We start from the raw sequence: 26,895 nt of genomic DNA on the forward strand, positions 1-26,895 counted from the left end.
AATGCGCCATCAACGTTGGGAACAAAGGTTATGTCTCTAGTGTCTTTAGTTACGTAATTCACTTTGTCTCTCTTTGGGTTTTGAAGCAAGAAATTAGGGATCTATCTTTTAAACTATTCAAAATACTAACGAGGCAATTTAGGACTTTTAGTTATATTTTAGAAGTAACAGGAAGGGTTCAGTAAGTCTTAATCAGGTCTGTCAATCTTAATGAAATTTATTAAAATGCGTTATTGTTCAACCAGAAACTCCCAGGTCTGGTCTTATTTTAAATTACACAATGGCACCGATCCACATGTCTATTTTTTGTTCCCGTCAAGTGTATGAAGATTTAACGTCCGACAAGGAAAGGGTTGGCTTAGTTTTTTAAAGGTCTATGTCTTTTTAAACTATCATTTCATCTTTAATATTCAATTCAATGTTTGTTTAGTGACTTTAAAGGACGTTTTATTATTTTCAATTGGACAATGGCTGTTATGTTTTTTTTACATTTCCTTGTACTGACGTTTTAATTGATAAATATCATTATTCAAATTATTTATTCTGAACAATATTCACGGCTTTCGACGTAAATATAAAGCAAATACCAAACAGGGATAAGTTCTGTAGTATACTTCTATAGCAGAAAACAAGTGTAGTAGAAATCTAACTTGGCTTGACAAATACTTCAAAGAAAAATAGAAATGTCAATGTTTGATATTGGTATATTATAAGTAATATCGAAGTATAGCCGAAAATTGTCTTTTGCAACTCGTTTTGATCCTAATTTGTACTTTAGTTCACATTTAAATACCTTTCGAATAATATTTTATTCCTCTCTTTTTCATATAATGTTCACATTTTAGATTTATAAACATTACAAGAAAGTATTAGACTGTAAATGTAAAATTTCTGGGGAAAAACTCCTCATAAAAAATCAGTGAAATTATCCCGATCTGCTCCCTTGATCTTTGGTTTAATTTCAGGTGTTCTATTTCGGCTAGATATTACGTCATAATTCATAATAAAAATAAGACATAAACACGAATACTCGAATGACCTGAAATTATAAATTTCCTTTTAATTAACAGGTATTCCCATAGCATTCGAGGCAATATCGTCTCACATTAAGCCTACCTTGCATTACCGCTTTGAACACCGGCAGGTATCGCTTTACAAACGTTTTTTTTAATCTCATGCAAAACGTAGATGATCGTCCGCCCGAATTATAATATCAAAAAGCAATCGTTCATTCAGGATTATTGAATAGTCGTTACGATTGCATGGGCGTGGGCCACAATACATCGGGTCTCTTAGAGTCCGACAATTTCAGATCACTCGCATACGAAAGTGGATGTAATATAAATCTTTCCGGTGAGGCACAAACAACGCCCACTCGGCCCGCGGACTCGGTTCAAATACGAATATTAAATTCCGCTTATTCGAAGTCTTTATTTAAACTGGCAAATTGATGCATTTTAGCATTTATTACCAGCTGTACTAAGCGCAGTTTCGATGAACCGCTGCATTCTCTGCCAAAGGCGAGTCTGAATGGGTATTAATTTTTATTACAGGTTCATTGCATTGTACCTTGCAGATGGATCTCTTTTTTGTCGTCCATCAATATATTTTTTTTTTCGGACAGTTGAATTGCGGTCGGTTTTAACGTTTGCATTGATCGGTTTCCGAATTTATCTTTAATCATATCTGTGCATTGAAGTATTGCGCAAAATTAGTCATCATTTTCAAAACGTGTCATGTTACAAAGAGAATATTATAATTTTGATAACATCAAAAGCGATTGCAATTTATTATCTGTTTAAACGTATTAACGTCTCAGTGACAAGCTTTAACTCGTATTTAATTAAACTTTCACAAATGATATGAAAATAATATTGACGGAACAAATCCTCTGTTATTACATAAGTTAATAACAGTTAACAGAAAGGAAGCGGCGCGTCACATGTGACGTGACGTATCAAATCGCGCTGACATTCAAGTTCAAACGATATCGTGGCAACCACGACCTCACACTAAGGTGATTGTTCGACTAGAAGCTAAGCGAAATCGATGTTTATATTCGTAACATAACAAACGTATTCTTAAAATGATAGTATAAATAACAACTGAAATGTTTCAAGTAAATAATCAGGAATAGTGTTCGATATTTAAAATATTTTTTAATGTATGTAATTTTTTTTTAAGCAAAATATGTAATGTCATCTTTAAAACGTGTATGCTCGATCTATTTGGAAAATACAATGCATTATATAGTAGTCTCTAATAGTCTACATCAAAGCAAAGGAACTATTTGGAAGTGCGTCTAAAGCTCATTTATCAAAATTAACTTTTTTTTTAAATTTACTATATAAGAGAAACATCTCTCGCAGTCAAACTGCAGATTGTACATCACCGAAGCTTACTAAATTCCTAGTAGACAGTGTGTCTCTTTTAGTTGACTTTGGTTAGACAAGGCAACAAAACAATTTTTCTTTAGATGCTCGCGAGCGTACTGGAACGAATGACACTCATTTGTATCGGACAGTTTAATAGATATAGGTATTGTTTATTATTTATTATTGAATTGATATCGAGGTTATATATATTTATTGAAGTCAAAATGTAAAAGTATTTAAACTAATCTCAGAAAATTTGAATGTAGAAATTGAATTTAATTTCCAACATATTTTTAGTTTCTAATTTTAAATTTTATTCACTTTGAGTCGTTTATAGGGCAGCATCAGTATGAGATAAGTAAAAACGAACAGATAAAGAAACAAAGTTTCCGTTGTAAGCGAACAGATGTCAAAAGGCACACGACATTGTGTTTCCCCGAGAATCCTTGAGAGCAGCTCGACTACACACGCTGCTTGCCAAGTAATAGCTGTCCGATGGAAAGCAAAGTTCTTTGTCTATTTTACTTTACGTTTGTCTGAAATGTGAAAGGTCAAAAATTAAAATGCCAACTGTTGTGAATTTTTATACAAGAATAGGCATTTAATTTCTGCAATTTATTTATGAACTAGTCGACATGTCCGTGCGATCGCCTGTGTCATACATTGAGCGTGTGTGGGTAAACTCTACATTACAATGTGCATGCATTATGCAAATGTTCAAGGTCTTCCATCCGATTTACATATGTGTGCGTACAACGACATGTCAATGTATTATGTAACTGAATAAGATACCAATTTAAAATGTCATCAGCGTTTGAAATGAAATTAATAAAATATTTACACACAATTTCATCAAATAACATTCAGAAAACACGAACTAAACTTCAAAATGAAATTAACCGCACCACTAACCTAAACAACGATATCGATTCGTGACAAGACTATTGCTCTTAGTATTTGTTCGTACTGGGGTAGGTGCATTAGCTTGAAGTGGCCTTGTTCTCACGAGGCTCCGGCTAAACCTTTTAACTATCTGAGTTTCGGGCCACGACCCTATTTATACCATAAAACTGAACTCCTTGACATGGATGAGTTTGAATTTATGTCCTCTGCTAAGGTAAACTGAAACGCATTGGCTAACTACTTAAGTTGATTGTTTATCTTCAATATGAGTTCTACAATGGTTTCATTGTATATTCTAGATATAATTATAGATTTACGCTATTCCATAAGAGAACAAAAGCCAAATAATCAACAGGCATCGAATCATTTGTCGTCAAATTGATGCGATGTCATTGGTCGAGAGCTTGAATAATTATGTTATTCATTATGGATTTGCGAAAAATTGGCGCTTTGAACGTCGACGAAGCTGTTATAGGGAGTAAAATTACAGCAGATATAAGCAGTTAAGTTAAGCGAAATACTGTTGTACTGTCAAATCAAAGCTATTATCAAATTGCATGGAATACGTAAATCTAAGGTTTGTCTAGTGGAAGATAATTTTCAAAGATCAAAGATTTATATATTTTAAAATAATTCAATGTATGTTTGACATTTATATTTTGTTTTCGATTCATGATATCAGTCTTTTTTTTTTTAATATTGACATGGTTGAAAATAATGAATAAAAAAAATATTTGGTTACGCCTCACTCCATTCTGCAATTACCAAACACAGCTACATGTAAAAAAAAAAAACAAATTAAGCTAAAAAATTCTGTGGCGCCGGGATTTGAGCCCACAATCTTCGGTTATGATTCACGTGTTTTAACCAATGCACCATCTTGGCTTATATAGTTTGTTAAATTTTACTCTATTATTAAAACCTCCGTGATTGACAAGAACAATCCTCCCACAACCGTTGGTGGTCGAACATCATTTCTTACATTTGTTTTTCGTGTTTTTATTTATTTACTAGCCGTGGCGCTCGGTTTCGCCTACGTTAAATATTACCGCTCTGTATCCGTAAATTGTATGTTGATAACTTGATATTATATAATTTGTTTAATTTGTGTATTTGTTACGCTTTAAGGTCTTAATTACTAAACCGACGATGTCAGTCATCTACTGTCTCATTTCACACTTGTATTAGTTTCGAGTAAATGAGCTACTCAACTTAAAACGTTTAAAAAACAGACAAATTAACTCTTCAGATTAGTTATTAATGAAGACTAGATGTGCCCGCGTCTTTGTGCGGGTTTGAATTTACATTAGTTATTGTTGTAGCCTAAGTTACTCCTTATAATAACAGCTTTTTGCCAGTGAAAGTCCCATCAAAATCGGTCTAGCCGTTCCAGAGATTAGCCGGAACAAACAGACAGACAGTTTTTTTTTTTAAATAAAATGTTATTTTGGTGTATGTACCCTGTATAACATACATATGCATTTAGTTAAAAGTGGTTATTTTAACATAAACAGACATGAGACACACGATTTTTTTTGTATATATAGATATCCTTAAGTTGCTTAACGAAAAGAAATAAAAGTTACTAATTGATATAAGTTAAAACTAAAACGATTTAAAACTTTGTATTTATTAAATGTTTAATAGAACTGTTTCGTGGAATCTTTTAATTTAAGAGGGTTAGGATTATATATTTAAAGATAGCAAATGATTTTTTTTATTAGAAATCCAATGATATATGATGAAAAGATTCTATTGAAATAAAAATTAAAATATATAATTAACATTGTGCATATAGGCAAACATTATGCAATTTATATAATTTAGTAAACCAATTTGGATATTAATGTTGTATTGGTATATCAAGTAGCTAAGCTGTTTACAAATTCAATAAACTAGTATTAAATACCACAAAAACACAATATACTCGAAATTAAAGTATTTAAAAAAAAATAGGCAATAAATTTCATGTAGGACAATTAATAAAAACGCATCCAAGCGCCGAAACGTATAAGCCTTCTTCCTCTACATAGATAGGTTTACTTTAATAAAGATTCAAGCCTGCTGAACGATTCTCTAAGAATTCACTTCGTATCTCATTTGTTAAATATTTTCAACTGACTTGTGATGATATGCCATTTTGACTCGTGTATTCTATAAAATTTATATTTATTTAATCAATATCGCATATCGCATTCTGACATTTCACTCTCGTGTTCTGTAGTGAGTTTCGATTTTCTTCTTACAGAATACCTCTACTGGAATCTAAGTGTCATGTGTCACATAAAAAAATCTTTAAAGAAGGCTGTCTGACTTGCTTACTGCTATTTTAGCGTTCTAAATTTAAACACGACAATATATATCAATAATAATAATTAATTACACAGAATATTATCATATATTTTGCATAGAAAATAGGTTATAATTTGTCCTAGAAAGATATGAACATCTGATACGTTTCTAACTCCGGTTGACTGTCATATCCTTTTCACTCCACATCGGCGAAATAAGAATATAAAATTAATCAAATTCGAAATCAAAACATTCTTTATAAACTTCAATAGGCACCTTTATAAAAGCACCTTTGTTACAGTGGCGAATTAAATATAAGTTAAGTAGATTATATCGATAATAACTAGCGAGAAACTCAGTAGTTACTTTTTCCACCATTTCAATTACGGAATATATCAATAAAATACAATTAAAATTATACATATTACTATCAACTAATATAAATTCCATGCTTTTTTATCATTAATATAATCTTGTATTGAGTAATGTGCCTTAATTTTTTTTTTTTTTAACTGCCGGTTTTGTTGTCGCAGTTGTTGTTCGCCAAAAAGGATATATAATTTGTATCGACTAATGTGTCTTATTTATATTTTTTTAACTGTGGGATTTTGTTATAGCAGTTGTTAAAAAGAAAGAATATAAAATATATCCTACATGATGCGCGTACAAGTGTTTTTCGCGCCTTTCCACGCTCATTCTAATTTTGAGGAGGACAAGGAGATTTTGTTCTGCCAATTTCGCCCGACCCAAGACGTCAAGATATCTTGACGATTCAAGGTAACATAGGCAGTCATACAAGCTTAACACATGGAACATATTATTATTAATTTAAATTATTTTTTTAATTATTAGTTTTAATTTATTCCTGGCAGTGAACTCAATTGTTGCGGTCACGACTTATAAGTAACAAGTAACCTCTATTAAAAACACGAATTTGCCATTGTTTCACAATACTATCGTTATAATGAAAGCTAATATTTGAATGGGTCATGCAATGAGTTCATTACGCCGATTTACACATTTAGCCCCAGGCGTCGTACAATATCAACCGATAAACAAGCAATTTTTAAGCCAATTATGGCAACATATTTTCATACAATATTTAATGTGGACTCGTAACAATCTTAAAATATAACTTAACACAGAAAATAATATTATCATTATGTATGTAAATGAAACGAATAAATAATTAAGGATTATAATTTTTATTTTTTATTAAGTACATATTCCTTTTTTAATTGGTGGTTAAACTATAAAAGACGATTGATATATAATCTGTCGTTGCAATTCTGTCTATTAGATTTTCAAACTAGTGATAGCATAAAAAAATAAATAAAATATATAATCTCTGTGAGTAATTGTGACATGTGTGATTGTGAAGTATGTTTATGTATGTGTTTGTCAATTAATTGAAGCGATTTTGATAATCTATACTAATATTATAATTGCGATTTTCACGTCTACACCGATGAGTTGAATTGGGTATGAAGCTAGCTTGAACCGCACAGGCTACTTTTTCGTACTAAAACCTACAACAGCACAGAACACGAGGACGAAGCCGTGAGCAAGAACTAGTATGTAAGAATGCGTAACACCCGTTATTACTTATTAACGTTTATTATCATCATAAATAAATAACATTAATTATTTTTTTCCTTTGAGATATTAACTTAGAAAAACCTTAACGAACCTTTCCATGACTTTATTGGGTGTCCGTTGACACAACTCGCTCTTTGAAGTGCTATAAAAGTAAAAGTTTAATATTTGAAGATGGGATAGTTAAGAAAATACCGATGCGATGGCGAGCGATGGCACCTGCACTCATTTAACATAAACAACACAAATGATTCCCTACCCTATTTCGTTTGGTAAAGAGATTATTTTCCGATGCGTTATATTTAGAAAGAGAATACTTGATGTGGTAATCTGGTATGCCAAAGCCATACCATCGGAGCTGCCTGCATTACACAGCCTGTGATGCGACTATAAAATATCAATATTTTATAAGGGGGCGAGTTATTTTTTGATACCTATCTTCAATATTAACACCTTGTTTGTTTATTATAAAGGATGGGATTTTTATTAATGAATGTATTTTGATCTCAGCAGCATCTGCCCTACCGAATCTTTATTCGATTTGATGGCAGTGATTAATCGATTTTCTTAACGCATTGTGAATTCGATATTGAATGAAATATATTTTTTATTCCATCTAAGATTAATATTTTTAAAGAATCAAAATTCAGTTAATCGATTTTATTCGTATGTATTTAGCTTAGTTGTTATATTGTATTGTAGGTAAGTATGTTGTTAAAGGATGGAGCAGAGTTGGCCCAACGATTGGTAGAACACGTACACGTCAACCGATGATTGCGGCTTCAAACCCAATGAGGTTTTATATTGCTGAAGGAAAATATCGTAAGAAAACTTATTCGTAAAGCGTATTCGTAATAAAATAACTGGTGGATTTAATACCTTCTTCTTAAGAGTTTAGGAGGCCTTTTCCCAACAGTGGAATATTTACAGACAAATTAAAAAATAACAGACTTTTAACGGCAACAAATATCTTATCTTTATAGAACAAGTACATGCTTAGTACGTGGTAAATTAATATAAATTTTTAAAACTAAACGCAATATATTTTTTTTTAATTTTTCATTATTTCTAAGCAAATATTAACGTTGTATTTGATTTCTATTCTTTCAACTATCACTAGACGAGATCGAGCTTCGAGATCTGATAGCCCGCTGACCTTCATACAAAACACAGGGTCAGACAGGGCGATAAAATAAGAACAAAACACACACACGAAAGACTGTATGTAAGTATTTAATAAAATCAATATTTGTTTCGTGTTTTACAAACGTAATAAAAAGGTAACATCTAAATTTTGTCATATTATGTTCAATAAATACTTTTAAAAGGCCTTATAAAACTTTTTAACTCTGCAACTGTCGCGTAGATGGAACAGTTTTTTAAAAGTATTGAAGCTAAACTTTTTAACTTAGTATTTAGTTACTAAGTTTAGCATTTGAAATTTTGTTTAAATATATTATTTTTATTGTATTACAGTCTGGAACCGTTATTGCTAAGGTGAATTGAATAATATTGATTGTACGTTCGACCGCATTATGATGTGTTTTTTACTTATTATAAAAATTAATTGATCTGTATCAAGTTGATCATATTCGTAAGCTCTGTATAAGAGTTAATCTATGTTAGTCTTACGACTGTCTCTATAGCAAGAACCTTATTAAAGTCTAGAATTCCATCTAGCTTTTTACATTCCTATTGACAGTGGTATTGACAGAACTGGACGTTAGTCGTAAGGTTCTTGATCGTACCTCTTGGTATGACGGTCGACGTTAAATATTCCATTCCGTCAAATGTTTAGCCATGGTGTCCCACCCCGTCTGTTCCATGTGTCCATAATAACCAATTAAAGCAACTGGCATATTTCATTATTAAGAATGTGTCTCTACTAAATATGACGCATTGTGGAACTCTGAAAATCTCAAATATATCATATAAAAATGATAAACTGCGTGTTTTATAAGAATAATCATATTCAAGATCAGCTATTAAAGACGCATAATAACCCTTTTTAAATAGATAGTTTAAGGATAAAATATATCAAAATTAAACGGTACCAAGATACATTCCTAAAAATGATTTTGACAAAGTAGACAAAGTTTAATATTAAAAGAGACGTAACAAACTGCTTCTCATTTCAATTTTTGTGATTCATTTTGTTGATCGCAGCTTAGACACTATGACGCGGCTCGGTCATCTTCATCTGTCATTTTGGAATTAATAAAAGTAAAAAACGCTCAGCCCTTATTAAAAAACTGAGCACCCACTAGGCCGATGGCAGTTTTATTTCTTTTCCAACACAAACTATAGATCGGATCTTGTCCAAAGGGCGTATTTTTTAAACGAAATACTTATGTCATAAATGTTTAAAAGGGAACACTTTTTAAGGTTATTTTGAATAATATTTCTCCTATTAAGGACAATTTATAGTCCGTTCTTAAAAGGGTATTTTATTATGTAGGTTTTGAAGTTAGTGATGCTTTATAATGTAAAGGCTCTCTTGAACGATTTTATATGGATAACGAAACGATATCGTTATGTATTTCATTGTTAAGAAATAGTTAGTTTATATTTGTCACATTCAAAACGAATAAAATTTTTCGATGAATGACGATTTACTTATTTGGTTGACTTAGAATTTCGTGAGTATTACACACATGTAATAGATGACTTACAATTGTTAATACTGTATTTGTAATTCGTACTTGTAATTTTATTCGAAGAAATAATCAAATTATATAAAAATAAAACCCAAGAAAAGTTTATATTTTTGAAATATAATATCTACTACAGTTCGGTATACAATTAAATCATCTTTAGAAAACTTTGGAATGTAGTTAAGTGCGTGTAATTATAATGTGATACGTCAAAACGTACAAAAATATATTCGTTTATTTGGTCCACTAGAATAAAGTCACGGGTATCAAGCTCTTATTAAATAATTAAACACGAGAACACGATTTTAATGAACGCGTACTACTGCCGATTCTAATAGCCCCTAGGCATACCAACAATTTACTTACTTCAATTATTAAAATCAAAAATGCGTTTACACTCGAGTTATAAATTGGCAATGGGCAATAATGTTTGTCGGTTTCTTTTAGCACCTCGCATTACTGTTAATTATTGAATGTTAACAAAGAAGGTGGGCGCACCTGCGTTGTTACAGTCCCTTTTATGCCGCCGACGTTTGCATTAGCAGCAAAACAAACTACAGTGTTTAATTGCCTGTCCACTGATATACTATGTATGACGACATAGATAACAAAGCTCTCTTACGTATTTGGGTAAGCGATCGTAAATTGTATGAAAATGTTCGTTTAAAAATATTTAAATTAGATCAAATTGAATATATTTAAGTGGTTAATGTTGCGTAACCAGTTTTTTACTGACATATCTTTATTTTGAATCACTACTCGTTAATACGAACCGAATAATTTAATTTAATCAAGAAATCAGTTTTATTTACTTATGGGAGCACGTGCCGCGAGGTTCTTGAAGCGATAGAAGTTCTTAACTTTTACGAAAGATGGCGTTGTATGAAGAAAGTCATAATAAGAATAATACAAACTTTAACGAAGTTCGTACCGTTCGCATAGCCAAAATTTTTTTATTGAAATTAAATTTTATAATATTAATGTTGTTCATAATTTGATAACATTAATGTGAATTCGACATTTTGTCAAATTATTAGAATTCAAAGTCCGTTTGAAAATAGAATTTCGATTAAAAAAAAAATAATGCCTTTATATTATCCTGGTGATTAATCTTATTTTTAAATGAACAGATCAGCAACACTCCTTCGTGTTTCAATTTAAGTTAACTTGACCTTACATCGAGAAATGAATCATAAATCATAATTTAATGCTATAGCTATTTCCAACTGATCTCAATTTGTTGGTTTTTTATGTGCTACTATTATCGATCGAACGATAAACATTCCTCTCATCGCTACGGGCTGATAGCTAATAATTTTCACGTTATTATATACGTTGAAGTCGAAATTGCAATAAATAAAAATAGACCAACGTATGATTAACTATTATTTGAAACTTGTTATCATACTAGTATTTGAAAAGGGAAACACTATTAAAAAAAAAAACTAGTCAAATGCGCTGAAAAATTTTAAATTCGTTACTTCTGGTATTTTTGTAAATTTGACTTATATTGTGTAAAAGAGCTTTATTTGTATTTTTAAAGGTTTACGCAAAAACTACACATTGACTTGAACCTTTAGTTTTATCATAGACAACAGACAACATATTTTTTTTTAGATACGTTCCTTTGTCTTGTCAATGTAGTCTGTGACAAAAATTGTAAGTCCAGTCGCTTTAGAATGAAACGCAATCAGTACTGACTGTTACTCGAAAACGATATTTGTGTAATAAGTCCATACACAAAATAGTCCATTAACCTACTATTTGAAAAATAAAAACAGGAAAGTAACCTTTCATTGTGCTTAAATCGCACACTGTAAAGTCACACAGTAATAATCCTTATTCAATATTATCTTAGACTACGCGTTGCTTGCTTTAATCTGCTACTTTTGGAGTCGGTGCCAGTCAAGGCAAATAGAACGCGTCAGGCCATCTTAATGTTTAAACGTCTAAATAATAAAGATTAGGAAGAATTTCGAATAGAGGGTATTCTGGACATAGTTAGGAAATTCGGAAGTAGATGGAATTATACTAAAATAGTTATATTTAAGACCAACTCTGTATTTAAATATATAAATAATATAATAATATCCTCAATCAGTGTGTAGTGTGTGTATTTGACTTGGCTGTAAATATTTTATTTACAACATAAATATTTTATAAAAAAAAAAAAATTTGGTGTGAGATAGTACTTAAAAAGTTTTGCCTTATTTCACAGTATCCTTTTTTTAATTGGCTTTTAAGTTTACTCTGTTTCCATTGTGATGTTTGTTTCTGCGAGATTTAGTCAAACGGAAAAAAAACAATATATTTATTTTAATAATTAGTATTCAATTATAATTATATTTTTTATTTCACTGTTAATTTATATTTTTAGGAAGAACTTAGGAATACAATAATAATATCAAGCTATCAGTTCTATTTATAGATAAATAACAACCGAGTTTAATGATTGATGTTTGCCCTCGATTTTTGAAAACAAATAAATCTCCATTCAAAATTATTATTTTTTGGTAATAAAACCAAGAATATTTCACTCACGAATAACATTTATTTTAAACCGAAGACATTGATGGCTGGCAGCTTACAAATCAAGGAACATCATGAGTCAGCGAAATTATAGTATTGTTTTTTTTTTGAGTACCATTGATTCAACGAAACTTGCTAATGGATCTTTATTTTCTTTGGAAAGATGACGAATGCTAAAAATTTTAATAGCAACGAGGTACTCATCTTGTTTTATTTATTCCCACCGCACTTTGTATCGGTGTCTGGCGCTCTATAATTATGTGGCAAAAAATAACCTTGGGAAGAAATGCCAGTGAAAAGACGATGCATTTTTGCATAGGGAAAGAATATTTCCGTTTCAAGATTTTATCTCATGATTTTGCTTTTATGATTCACACTTTAATTATTAAATAAAACATACTACTTACGATCGAGCTGAGGTGGCTAGTCGATCTTAACTGTCTTATATGTAAATTCTACCTAGAAAAACCGTCAAAAAAACTCCGTACCTTAATAGAAACTGAGTATAACAAATATTTCATCATCATAAGATTTAAATAATATATTAACCGATGAAATTAAAAAGTAATTAAATTCCCACAAATCAGTTTCGTTATAACCACAACTACTTTATTGTAAATAAACGAACGAAAAATTGTTTAACGATTATATTATGGGAAATATGTCAAGTGTAAGAGAAACTCTTTAAAAATATTCCGCTTCACATAATAGGGCGTGCGATTTATAAAACTCACGACTAGTTAAAACTTGATTTTCATAGCTTTAGACTTTTATGCATTGGATCGCGTGAGCCGTTTGCCTTTTTTAAAATTTCCTTATTTTTAAACTAGGTACACATCATTTTAAATACTTTACTAATGTAACTCATAAATAGTAAATATGTTTGTGAGTTTTCAGTACTCGTCTAGAAAGAGGGTATTTTTAACTATATTATGTAACGTAATGTATTTAAAAAATATATATATACATAAAAATAATCTCTGTAGTAAAAAAATTTAGTGTTAATTATAAATAGAAGAGTTTCCGAATTATATCATTCGTGAATAATAAAATATTCACAATTTCGTTTATAACATAAATTATAAAACGTCTGTCGATCAATTTTAATATTGTCACTCTAAAACCAATTCATATGCTATTCGAAATATCAAAATTGTAACTCATTTAAATATTCCGAAATATCTACTTCGATCAAATATTTGCAAATTATTTCGTATGATGTATTTTACTGTTAAACTGAACGATATTTACAATAATCTCGCTCATTCGGAAATAAACAAATCGATCGAGAATACTTTGATACTAAAATCGTATACACGATTAACGGATACGACGATGAAAGCTGAGATCATAGACTTACGTATTTCTAGAAATACAGGAGATTTTCTCTTAAGCCAAACAAACTGGTAGTTCATTGGAATGCAAGTGGTTATCTGTATAAAAAGTTTCATTCAAATATAAAAGTCAGTCATGCCCACTGGCCGGGACATCAGTAATGAAATCGACTCGTAGTTTCTCAGCACAATGTTTTTTTTTTTTGGGTTTTCGTGACAGTATTCTCGATGTGATTTATCCGGTACCGAATTCCCATAACTCGATTTATATTTTTTTGTATTGTAGGTATTTCTGATATTTCACAACGTGATTGGAACACTAGGTTTTTATAAATGGTATTTTGACGTGAATTTTAAGGATCACGGAATCAAAACGTTGATATTATGTTAGCTTGTAAATCCGTCGCTCACACAGTCATTGTTTTAAAATAAACTTAATATAATGCAATAACTACTGCAATAACATCCAAATATCATGCTCTTTGTTTATAATCTTAGTTTTGTTTTAATAAAAGAGTCGTTCATTATTTCAAGTGAATGAGTGAATCAGTCGTTGTTCGTAAAATAAAATAGTAGAATTATATATATTTTTTGTAATTTCAAGTAATAAAGATAACGAGTAATAACGATGCGTTCATGTTTTTAAATTAACACAGATATATTTTTTTTCATTATTTGTATCGATCGTTTTATTTATTAATTACATCGTGATCGAGCTTACTTTTAGAAAACTAAATAAATAAACAAAACGTCACGTTTATTGAATAATTCATTTGATCAAAAGAAAGTAAGTAGTACTATTAATTTATAATCTATACATTTTTCATTGTAAGCAAAGCGTCAATTGTTCGATTCAAATCGAAAAGATAATTGACCAGTTTCAACACAATGATTGCTCCGAAAACACACTTCTATATTTGTCTAATAATAATTTGGTTAGTTGCAAGTCCGCCCGCGTTCTCATGCTCCCATTACCCCTACTAACAACTGAGCAGTGCATCGGAATTGCCAAGAAAATCACGATAAGTATCTCTCAGTTGTCACGAACCAATTCCGACCAAAACGCTCCCGGTCGAGTTTTGAGTGAGAGGACGTGACCTTTGTGCCTGCTCGAACAACTCGAAGTGTGAAACGCCATGCCTAACCAGCGGGTGGCATGAATTGACCGACCAAATAAATTTCGTTATTATCGAAAACAGAAATGGTGGCCTTGGATATCAGACGTCGATCAAATGCCACACAAATATGCTATCTGATTTGATACGAGCTTGAACTGCGATCAGTCATTCCTTTGTTGTGTACGATGTTTGGATAAATAAAAATAAAAAAATCAAACTTAATTTTAAACATACAGATTGAATGACTCAACATTTCTGGTTCGACTGTTATGCAAATAATTGTATGCATACAATAATACTTCAAAGTGAAAATACAAAAGATATGTGCTCATAGATTACATAGAGATACGGGCGAAATTATTACAATTATTACAGAAGTGTAGCTTAGCGAATTTATTACATAAACTAATCGTGACTTGGACATCTACGTCTGGACAAATATTCACAAACATAATTGAAGTCTATGAGTTAAGATACATCCGCAAGACGAGAGGATAGAAATCAGATAATATTTTATTACTTTAACACAGCAAATTACAGTAAAATAAAAAATAAAATTTCATATTGATAAACCGTTATATGTGTTACACGCGTTCTCAGTAATTTAATCATTTTTATGTATAATAAAATGTTTTTAAATCAATTTAGCATGTTATCAAAATATCTATTATAATTTAATACGCACGGTTAGTCCGCTTAGAATAATTGTATTTTAAATGTGTTCAAATACATGAAAATCTAAAAGTTACTGAACCGAAAGTGCTTAATCTAACAATTTAAAAAAAATAATAAATTGACGTCCGTGGTCGAGCACTGCGTACACCGGTTTTCATGGGTACACTCCCCGGGTTCGATTCTCGGCCGAGTCGAGGTAGAAAAAGTTCATTACTTTTCTATGTTGTCTTGGGTCTGGGTGTTTGTAGTACCATCGTTACTTCTGATTTTCCATAACACAAGTGCTTTAGCTACTTTCATTGGGATCAGAGTAATGTATGGGATGTTGTCCGATATTTATTTATTTAAAAAAAATGTTAAATAAAATTCAGATCAAGTTATTTAAATGGAACAAATTGCATAATTGTGCAGCTTATTAGTTTAGGAGGGTCTCAGTTTATTATCAACTTGACTCATCATCATCATGTATTCTAGACACTCCAATATATAGTAATGTTTGAAAGCTAAATGTGCCAGTGTAACTACAGGCACAAGGGACTTAACATTTTATCTGCCAATGTTGGTAGAGCATTGGTGATGGAATGATTGCTATTAATTTCAGTACCAATGTCTTTTGTGAACAGTGGTGATCGCTTACCATCTGGTACATTCGCCAGTTTACCTATGTATACGACATTACATAATATAGAAGCGTGATAATTTCGTGATATAAGTCTGGTATTTCATCAACCATCTCATCTCTTTCTGACATTATTGATTTGAAGATACAAAATAAAACTGTCTGTTTGTTTATCAAATAAGCTTCTATATAAAATTGTTAAGTAAAACCGTTAGATAGTGATTAGAAAATAAAAACCGTAAAATATTCACAACTGATAGAAATTATAATATAGGTACCTTTTTTAATAAACTTGCGATAAATCTGTATTAGGTACCTATGTTGCAGCCATTTTGATTGCATATAGACTCGATCCGTACCGTAAGTGTCAGAAAGAAGAAGTGTCAGATTGAGTTTCATTTGAACACGTGATGTGTATATCATCTATGTATATTCTCTATATGAATAAAATATTTCATATCATCAATTCTTGCATTAAATTAATTCATATAAAAATGCCGTGATAGCTAAAGATTTCAGGTTCATGAGCAAACACCTTTAAATTACACATACTTCAATTGTGTGGAATACGTTCCTCTCAAAGCTGAGTTATTTGCCAGCTGTACCTCTACGGTATGTTTCTTTGCTTAACTTAAAATTTATTTGTAAGGTTTACATTTAAATTGACAAAATATTCGTTTTAAAATACGAATACGATCCAATGCAATATATATTTTAATTTAAAAATAATGCAAAAAATCGATGCAATCTTTGCGTTATCGAGTACTATTATTAAGTAACGTATTAATTAATTAGCTTTATATAAAAGAAACGATTTAATCAATACGAGAATATGTATATGTATGTATATATAATATATCTGTATTTGGCTTAAACTTGGTCGATAAATTGCCTTGATTTCGGTTTCCGTTACAGTATAGACCATTGAATCTTATCAGTAACTGGTCTTATAACTTATATAAGTCCACAAATACCCAACAAAGGTAATACGAAACGTTTTCATTTTGTTATCTGTGGTCAATTTCTTATCTATAGTTGGGACATTTGGGATGATCGAGAGAGCCAATGGTGCGTTTAACCGTGAAATCCCGAGATAGGTCGGATATTCCCGGATATTGATAGCAGGTATCCACAAACGAGATATAGTTTTGGTAATGTATTAGACATTATCTAACAAAATTGAAAGATATTTCATCGATGCATTTTATTTTGGAAATAAATGTATTAATCGTTATTAATAATGAATACAATACAATAATTTAATTGAACTCTATCTATATACTATAAATATATATATATAAGTTTTGTGATTCAATAAAATATGATTTACAATCGCTTGTCCCAAAGATTACGTCTAATAGTAATAATTCAATAAAAGCTTTAGCGGTAGCGGCTTTACGTCCAAGAAGACGATGGGAGTTTATTCCAAGACGTTGCTCCAATAAGGTTCCTACAACAGCAGAATTTCAAACGATACGTGCAGGTTTATTTGCGTTGTTTTATAGAGCATGAGAGTAATTATAAGCACAAATTAAACACTATTCCGAGAGATAAAACCACAATCATTGGTGGTGAACCTGAAGTTTTTAAATATAATAAAGGACAATTGACGCGAATGACTACACTCTCGTGAGAAAAGTTAAATGTTTATATATGATATAATACTAGCGTTCGACGGAGACTTTGCCTGCGTGTGATGGTGCCAGGTTTGGTTAAGCAATAAGTCACGGTGCAAGCTGGCTTATATCCGAACAGCCGTTTTTGTATGATAGAGTAACAAACATACAAACGACAAGCTTTAACATTTAAAATAATTATCGATTCAAAGTCAAAGTCAAAAGATCTACAAACGGTTCATATTGTATTGAGATAATGAAATAAGTAGGACATATGCAACGCATTCCAAAGTTTAATGTTATATAATCATTTCTTTTTAATTTACGTCAGATGTTAAAACATAGAATGACAGTTGTTCCAGAAAAGCCTTTTGGGTATTTTGTTTGGAAAAAAGTAAAAACTGGACGGTCGGCGGTCATTCAAAGTATGTCACAACTCACACCACATGTCGCTCGCGACGAAGCTGACACTTCGAAATCTATAACAAAAAATCAATAACTTCGGACTTCGGACATTATATGACAGAAGGTCAAATACCATAACTAGTTTCGAATACACTAAAGCTATTGTAAATTTCTTTTATGGCTGCTATGGTATATCCGTGACGGTTGAAATATTACTTAGGGGCGACTACCTGGCTGGGCTCCATCATTATAGTTCAGTATGATTGTCGGCGAATCGTTTTTTGAACCTTTTTCATATTATCCATTTCTCAATATCCAAGGCCAGAAGACAACGGAGCTTATATATTACCACGCTGTTTGGTTTTTATTATAATAGTTCTTTCTTTGTCGGTAAAATTAGTTAAAAAACAAATAACTTTAAAAATTTGTTAATGTTATTTATAGTTAATCAATTCTTAATTAAATATGAATTATTATTTTATTGTTCAAGATATATTAGAATTTTAAATAAATTAGGTAAAACAAGGAAATACCAGTTTAAGTCAATTGCTTTATGAATAGCTAAGTGCTTGCTAATTTATAATTCTACAAGGATTTAAATGAAAAGTATATTTTAGATTTAGATAAGTTTTATTTATTTTTTATTTTATCAGCACGTTTAACAGTCGAAATTTGATTATATTAGGTATATTTTGCTACGAAGTCAATAACAACATTTTATATAAACAATTTTGTCTTATCAAATACAGTTTAGGCATTTTGACAATCCATTATCTCACTACAAATAATAATAATACAGACTATGACTAAGTTAATGATGTTATTGACTATGAAGCATTGTATCTATCGGGAAATATCAACATTATTCAAACTTAATTAATGACTAGGAAACTATACAGATATCAATATATTTTACATAATGCTTACCTTACACATATTTACAATATATTTGGTAACAATGAGATAATATACTATACCAAAATACTTAAAGTCCATCCACTTTATATACTGGCAATTTGTAAAACTATACAATTAAATTTTATCAGTCTTAAAGGACAACTCCTCTGAACTTAGCACTAATAAATCTGTTACATTACTCAAATTTAATCAATTCTGAACAATAAGGCTATTTTTAATTCCGATACGTATGCGATATTTTAACAATACAGTCTCTTTATATATTCAAAACATCTAGGCCCTATGAAATCTACGAGGAACGAATTAGTTATTTGGCCGAATGTATCAACCGAAATATTGTAAAATTATCACGTATCTATAAGGCATGGGCAACTAAAACGTAGCCTATTCTACACATGAGCTTGGAATGTGCTGTTCCATTAAGAAATATCTTTGAGAGATAACGACATTTGAGTTTTGTAACATGTTATCTGTGTACGGCCGAATGGGTTTGAGGTAAGCAATCATGTACTGAAGATCGGGGTTGTAAATAACCTTGCTCATCGAGTATTGAAGGGGAGTTATGGGCGGGATGTTTTCGTAATGTATTAGGTGGCCTAGGTCGACCTGAGTATGGTTGCTCATAATTTTGTGTATCAATTGAAATGTAACTATGATGTGGATTGTCATTTTCTTGTATTTGACTTGTCAATGTGGTGTTTGTGAGCATTGAGGTATCGTCTTCTATGTTAATACCAACATTGGCAGTGGTTGGTGTTTGGGGAGGAATGGCATCGTACTTATACCAAAGCTCTGGCGCCGTCGGCGAAGCCGTATACCGAGAGGGATGTCGTCTACCATTTGGACATACACCATGGGTATAATTAATAGTGTCCTTATTCCAATGTAAATTTGAAATATCGGGCATAAGGAATCTCATTTTTTCCCAAAACTTTCTCTCCCCCCATAGCAATACATTACAATTTTTTAAATAGTTTTGAAAGTCTAAGTCTAAATTTAAAGCGCTTACATCTGTTGTTAATATAAAAACTACTCTATGCCGTCTTAAAGAAGGGTGAATCGATGTGATGACATGTTTTATCGCCTCTTTAAATGAAATTTTAGACCATTCGTTTTGTAAGAAATTAAAAGAAACAAAAACTAAAAGCCTCTTTGAAGATTCAGCAGCATTAGTAATTTGCTCTGATAAATAATTTTCGGGTGCATGTTGTAAATCCCTATAGTGAAAACACATTGTGTAACCAAAGTGTTCCATTTCAGGCGCTACTACTTTTGAAACGAAATCATCATCTAATAAACTATATACAGCGTATCCATCGTACAATCTATCCCTATCAAGTTCACTCTCTTGTATTGAAGCGCTTTTAAATAACCTGACTCCATATTTAGAATGTGCCCATAACCTTACGTTTTGTCTAAACGAATATGCTAGAGCACCGAATAATAAAATAAGAATTACACTTATTAATACTACAGCTAGGAGAGGTACGAAATTTAACTTAATAGTACTGATTTCATCATATTGATAAGGTTGATTTTCAGTAGGTATAGTATTGTCCATAACACCAGAGTCACGACACTTATCCATCACATCAAACACTGTTAAATTTAAAGTCAAACTATTTTCAGCTGAACACAACATTTCTGATGGATCTTCGTAGTGCTTCTTAAACCAATTTTGCAGGGACATTAAGTTATCACAGGAACAAGTGAAAGTGTTGCCCCGTACATTCACATTTTCTAGGTGAACGATATGAGCCAACTTTTTATCGAGGTCCAATATTTTGTTTCCTTGTAAATGTGCTACACGCAGTGCTGATAAGTTTTCAAAAGTCTTATTAGCAACACTTGTCAAGAGGTTATCATTTATATATAACTCTCGCAAATGTTTAGTTTGAGAAAACTCTCCACCAGATAGTTCCGTTAAATGGTTATTTTCAAGATGTAGTACATTAAGTGCATGTAATCCATTTAAAGTATCATTATCCATTGACGCAATATTGCTATTGTTTAGGTACAGTTTGTGTAATTTTTTCTTTCCAATAAATAAGTGACTTCCTAAGGCTCCAAAATCATTACCATCAAGATAAAGCTCAGTGGCATCCATTGGTATTTTTTCTGGAACTTCAGTGTATCCAACGTTTGAACAATCAATAACATTAGAATTCCAATTACTATCATGAAAACAGGAACAACCCTCAGGGCACGTCATCTTACAATCGCAAGCCTCGAAGTCACAACAGAAACAACTTGAAGAACAATGTGTTTCATAGGAACAAAGGAACTGTGTTTCAGGAACATCCATTAAATTCGCTTTCCCACCGTACTTGTTGCTAACGACTTCGCAAGTAATCGAGTCCAAATCTACAAATCGCGGATACTGTCTCATGTGATTCCAAAGATTTATTTTCTGCAGCCAAATCATATGACAGTTGCATACGAATGGATTATTTCCCATAAAAAATTTTGGTAACGATCGGTGTTTCGGGATGTGAGGCAACGTAAACGCTGATAGTTCAACGGTTCTCAGTTTATTGTCCGTAATAACCACTTTTTCTAAATTTCTTTTTTGTATAAACGTACCTGGATGAATGGTGTGAATTTTGTTGTTATTTAAGAAAAGGATCTCTATAGAATCCGGTATCGACCTTTCATCGACGTTTTCTAAGGCATTGTAGCTAACGTCGAGCATTCGGATGTTTTGTTGCACGTTTTGCTCGTTATCTAGTTTTGTTATGTTATTCATGTGAATATCCAACCATTCAAGGCTTTCTGGCATGTAACTGTAATCAAAGTATATGAGTTTGTTATCTGATATATTCAACCAGCCTAGGGTGTTTAATTTGTTAAAAACACCTCGAATGTCAGTCAGTCTATTTCCATCAAGACGGATAGCTTTTAGCGTTGGGTTCGAGTTAAATGCATCTTGTTCTATTATTTCTATTTTATTAGAAGCTATATTTAGAACTTGTAAAGATGGTAAAGTACTAAATGTATCTTTTGGTATGCTTTTTATGTGATTATCAACAAGTCGTAGTCCATATAACTCTTCCAGGCCTTCAAAAGACGTATTAGTAACTTTCGTGATATTGTTTTTACCAATGTCAAGAGATTTTAAAAATCGTAACCTCTTAATGCCGTTTGGAATCATATTAAGGCTGTTTCCATTTAGTCCCAAATCTTGCAGATATGTAATATTTTCAAAGGAACGTTCATGTATCGAAGATATTTCATTGTTGTCTAGATACAATTGGCTGAGCACAAATAAATTTGAGAATACATTTTCATTCAATACTTTTATTTTATTGTCCGATATTGAAAGTTGATGCAGATTTTTTAACTCGGCAAATGCTCCATTACTAATAACTTCAATAGCGTTGTTATCTAAATTCAATACCTGTAGATTATTTAAATCTTGAAACGATTTAGGGTCTAAGCGAGCCAGAGCGTTGTATGATAAATTCAAAATAATTAAACGAATCAATCCAGAGAACGTATCTCTATTGACCCAATCATTTGTGAGGCGATTTCTCGATAAATCTAATTTTTCAAGTTGATCAAGTCCTTCTAATAATCCAGGTGCTAATACAGATAAAGAGTTATTAGCTAATGATATTTCCTTAATAACACGAGACGATTGAAACAGTTCTGGAGGGACTGCAACTAATTTGTTTCCAGATAAGTTCAAAATCTTCAATGAATTTAATCCGACAAATGCTCGGTCTCCTATTTCATTAATTAAATTATTATGAATTTTCAAAACCTCTAAAGATCTTAAGCTCGAGAGGCCGTTGTCAGGCAATCTCAAGATATTATTATGCGATAAATCAAGCATTTTTAATCCTGTGTTACATGATTTACCAGGTGCAATAGGCCCTTTGCCCCAGTCCGAGAAGCCAATATCAGATATATCTTGTATTCTGTTGTTTGTCAAATTTAATGACTCTAAACTAAAAAGCGGGCAAAACACTTCAGATGGCAGCATATAAATATTGTTATCACCTAAGTCCAATGATCGAAGTTCCATTAAGCCACGAAAACTCTCAGCATGAAATTCCATAGTCATGGCAGGCCAATCTGTATTGTATGACCGTAGAGTCAGACTCGTTAAATCACGTAGCGGTGACAAAACGGTCGCCGGGACATAACGTATTTTGCAGTATTCAATGCGCAGGTCTTCCAATTTTCGTAACTGTCCCAAAAAACTGCCTGTATTCATGTGTAAAGAACTTTCAAAGAAAAGTAAATCGGTACAAGTCAGTTTCAACTTGTTGATGTTATACGCCTGCGCGGTGGTTATGTTTTTAAATAAGAAGTCTGCTGAACCGATGGTTTTGATGTTACACGTGAGAAAGTTAGATTCACTCAACTTTGCGTCCGAATAGTCCCACTGACAGCCGACAGGGGCGGGCGGCGCGGAGCGTGCGCGCGCACCGGCCACCGCAACCAAACACATCCAAACTTTAAACGAAATCATTCCAAATAAGTTCTTGGTCATATTTTCACATTAACACCGTTCATTTGTCACTTAAAATCACTTTTATAATTGTTTAAATAGTTTTTGTCACATAAAAGTCAATATATATTTCTTTGTTTTGATTATCAAACTACGTATTACAGCGCATGTAAACAGAAACTGCGCGATCGCGGCAAAAGTTTTGACGCAGCCATGCTCCCCTGCGGTCGGGCGGTAACTGACCTACGTAAGTTTGAACGAACGAAAGCCGCATGGGTGTCTAAGAGGGGAGAGAGCGCGGGACGTGAGAGGTCTTTGTAACCATCGGTGGGACCCGCACTACATCGGCTTATAACAGATGGCACGCCTGTTTTTAAACGTTTAAAAATATTGGTTATGCAGAGTAGAAGACTTATGCCTGCGTGATTCAATGAACACTACTCAAGTTACAGCTCATAGGAGGTCGGGCAGCCACCTTAAACACTTACTGTCTGGAAAAAGTTTTTCAATTGTTATAAGTTGACCTCCATTGAAAAACATAATATTTATTCCTTTAATATTTTATCTGTACAATGCTCACAAGTAATTACACAATTCCAAATTTTGTTTAAAATACAAACCAATTGACAAAAAAACGTAATTTTAATAAAAAAAATTAGTGATTGGTACGTCCACGTTACCAAATATTTTTTTCGAAATTATCTATTCCTGCCCATACAAAATATACAATATTATATTATTATTACTGTTATATTTAGAAACTTTGGGTTACAAGTTATAAGCGACATTAAAGCATTAAATCCAATAAATAAGTAGTAGTACCTAGTCAAAAATAAATAAATTAATGATTTAATAAAATAGAACATAATACTATTAATTAATTAAGAATCAGAAAAGGTTATATTTAAATTTTACGACTAAATAAATGAAAAGATTTTACAAAATAAATACATGTAACTAAATTGAAATAAAAGATAATATAACATTTCTTAGGATACGACAGGAAAAGGAAACACGTATTCGATAAACTTCGACGAGAGGGCGGACACCGTTTGAATGCTTTGATTGACAGATCCGAGATAAATAAAAATTTAATAATAAAGGAATTGCGGTCTACAATCCCATTGTAAGGACTACTTAGTAGAGTAACAGATTGTGAATAATAAAATTACATTATTATCGTAGTGTCCCGCTATTGAGTACTTATGTGACTGAGAAAACCAAAAAAATGCTCTGTATTTTTTTCAATTGTTTTTAAAATTGTTCTATTTCAAAAATATATACAGTTTAAATAAAATTACTAGGGTCAAATTTATTTTCCTTTCCTTATAAAACTAATACGTAAATTACACAGTTTAGCTGATACAGGATTTAATTTAACTTCAGCTGTTAGTGTGTCTGCATCAAAACTCGCAAATCACTATATATTATAAAGAAAATAACATAAAAACCTTTTTGTATGAAAACTTTTTTAATTTCATTTTTGTTTATGGGAATACAACTGTAGGGTGAAAAATGAAAGATTTGCAAATGACTTAAATTGATATTAGTCTTGTGTGAAGTAATTGAATTATGTATTCGATATAAAAGGCCTACTAAAGCTAGTTAGCTGAAAAAACACGTCCATTGAGACAAGCTTGGGCTATCGTGAGTCACCAAAAGTCATCGGATGCCATGACACGTGCGTGTCGAATTGCATCTACCGTGGGAGACGGTTGAATATTTAAGGAAAACTATACAAGATCTTATAATTTTTATAACAATAAAAGCTACAGTAAAATACTTCATGCTCGGTGCAATGTGACTGAAATGAAACTCTTGTGTTAAAAAACGTTTCATTTAAATTCGTTGTATATAAATTCAACAAAAAGATGACCTACATAGTATTCAATATATGGATTCAATTTTTTAATTTATTAAAGTTTTTGGTGAAGGTATTGCATTGGATGTTTGCTACACGAAATACATTTTTATGGTACTAACTCTTATCTAAAAAACGACAAAATTTAGCTTTAGGGTGGCGACATAAATATTATAAAAATCATAGACGATCGCTTATGAAAATATCTATATAAAATCCGTTATATTATAATTTATGTCAAAACACCAAAAGTGTTGAAACTAAAAATTTAATAATTTTAAATAAAAAAATAAAACAAAAGAGTTCTTGTAAATAAATTAAAATACTTAGCTTTATTTTATTGTGTCTGATTATAACCTACGAGCAATGAAATAATATCACAAATAAAATAACCTAAATCAAAATTGACCCTAACTTTCAGATATTCAAAGCAAGAAAGATACGGCTTAGGATTCTAAGAAAACTAGAACAAGGTCATATCGGAGACCAGTCTATTGATATTCCGAGTCAATATTGAATGTAAACATCTCACGTGCCCGTGACGAACAATATTTACTTGTAATATACACAATATTACAACTTATCTCCTGACTTCGAAAAATCATAAAGATCTTCCTAAAAGAACGTCCCAAATAAAATATTGACAATTCTTTACAATGGTTATACATGTGACTAATTGTCAAATATTGTTCTTATTATAATAATTGTCCGTACATATCTAGAGAGACCTTTGGTTGCCTGAGTGATAGTAGCGAATACATTCTTGACTTTTGCCTTGTATTCGTTTTTTTGGAGAAACAACAGATTAAAGATGAATGTCTAAGAAATAAGATTAAACATTAATAGGAAATCTGTAAATAAAAATATTTTTCACAAAGAAATTAATTAAAAAAACTGCTATCATGACGCACGCTCTAATTACCACGATTGCATAACAACTTATTTATAAAAAAAAAAACAAAAAATGACTGACAGTGGTGTTTATAAAAATAATAATAGTAATAAATAAAAGTACTTGACGTCATAAAAACGTTTACACATAATAATTAAACTTTCAGGTTCTTATAGTAAAAATTAAAGTAACCGCTTGTAAATGCCCCACTAACAGGCTAAGGCCTCCTTTTCCTTTTGAGGAGAAGGTTTGGTAGCTTATTCCTCCACGCTATTCCAAATCGGGTTACCATTGAATAGACACATACAGGTTTTCTCACGATGTTTCCCCTAACCACCGAATATGAGATGAATTACACAATACGAATCAAGCACATGAATATAGTGGTGCTTGCCTATGCTTGAACGCGCAATCATCGGTTAATATGCCTGCACTGTATCTGTTGAGCCATCTCGGCACGGATTCTTCTTAGGTATACAAAATTATTATTATTCTTACCTATATTACCACAGAGTAAATAATCTAGGTAACAAACAAAACGAGATATATATTTGCGATATATACGAAAAGCAAGAATTTTGTCAAATAAATTCGGCAATGGTAAATTGTAGCGTCTATCTAAAACTTTGTGTTGACAAACTGGAACGAATCA

General features: G+C 31.5%; 1 protein-coding gene across 1 annotated transcript; it reads right to left on the reverse strand.

The window, feature by feature from the left end:
• Positions 1 to 18,868: 18,868 nt before the first annotated feature.
• LOC125067005 (toll-like receptor 6) lies at positions 18,869 to 23,719 on the reverse strand. The gene has a single exon (XM_047675369.1). It carries the CDS (start codon positions 23,530 to 23,532, stop codon positions 19,501 to 19,503), a length of 4,032 nt encoding a protein of 1,343 aa, XP_047531325.1. The 5' UTR covers positions 23,533 to 23,719; the 3' UTR covers positions 18,869 to 19,500.
• Positions 23,720 to 26,895: the final 3,176 nt, after the last annotated feature.

Source organism: Vanessa atalanta, chromosome 10 (genome assembly GCF_905147765.1).
Source record: "Vanessa atalanta chromosome 10, ilVanAtal1.2, whole genome shotgun sequence".
Lineage (NCBI taxonomy): Eukaryota > Metazoa > Arthropoda > Insecta > Lepidoptera > Nymphalidae > Vanessa > Vanessa atalanta.

Coding starts and splice junctions, on each gene's coding strand:
- LOC125067005 (XM_047675369.1), bottom strand. CDS start 23,532: ATGACCAAGAACTTATTTGGAATGATTTCGTTTAAAGTTTGGATGTGT.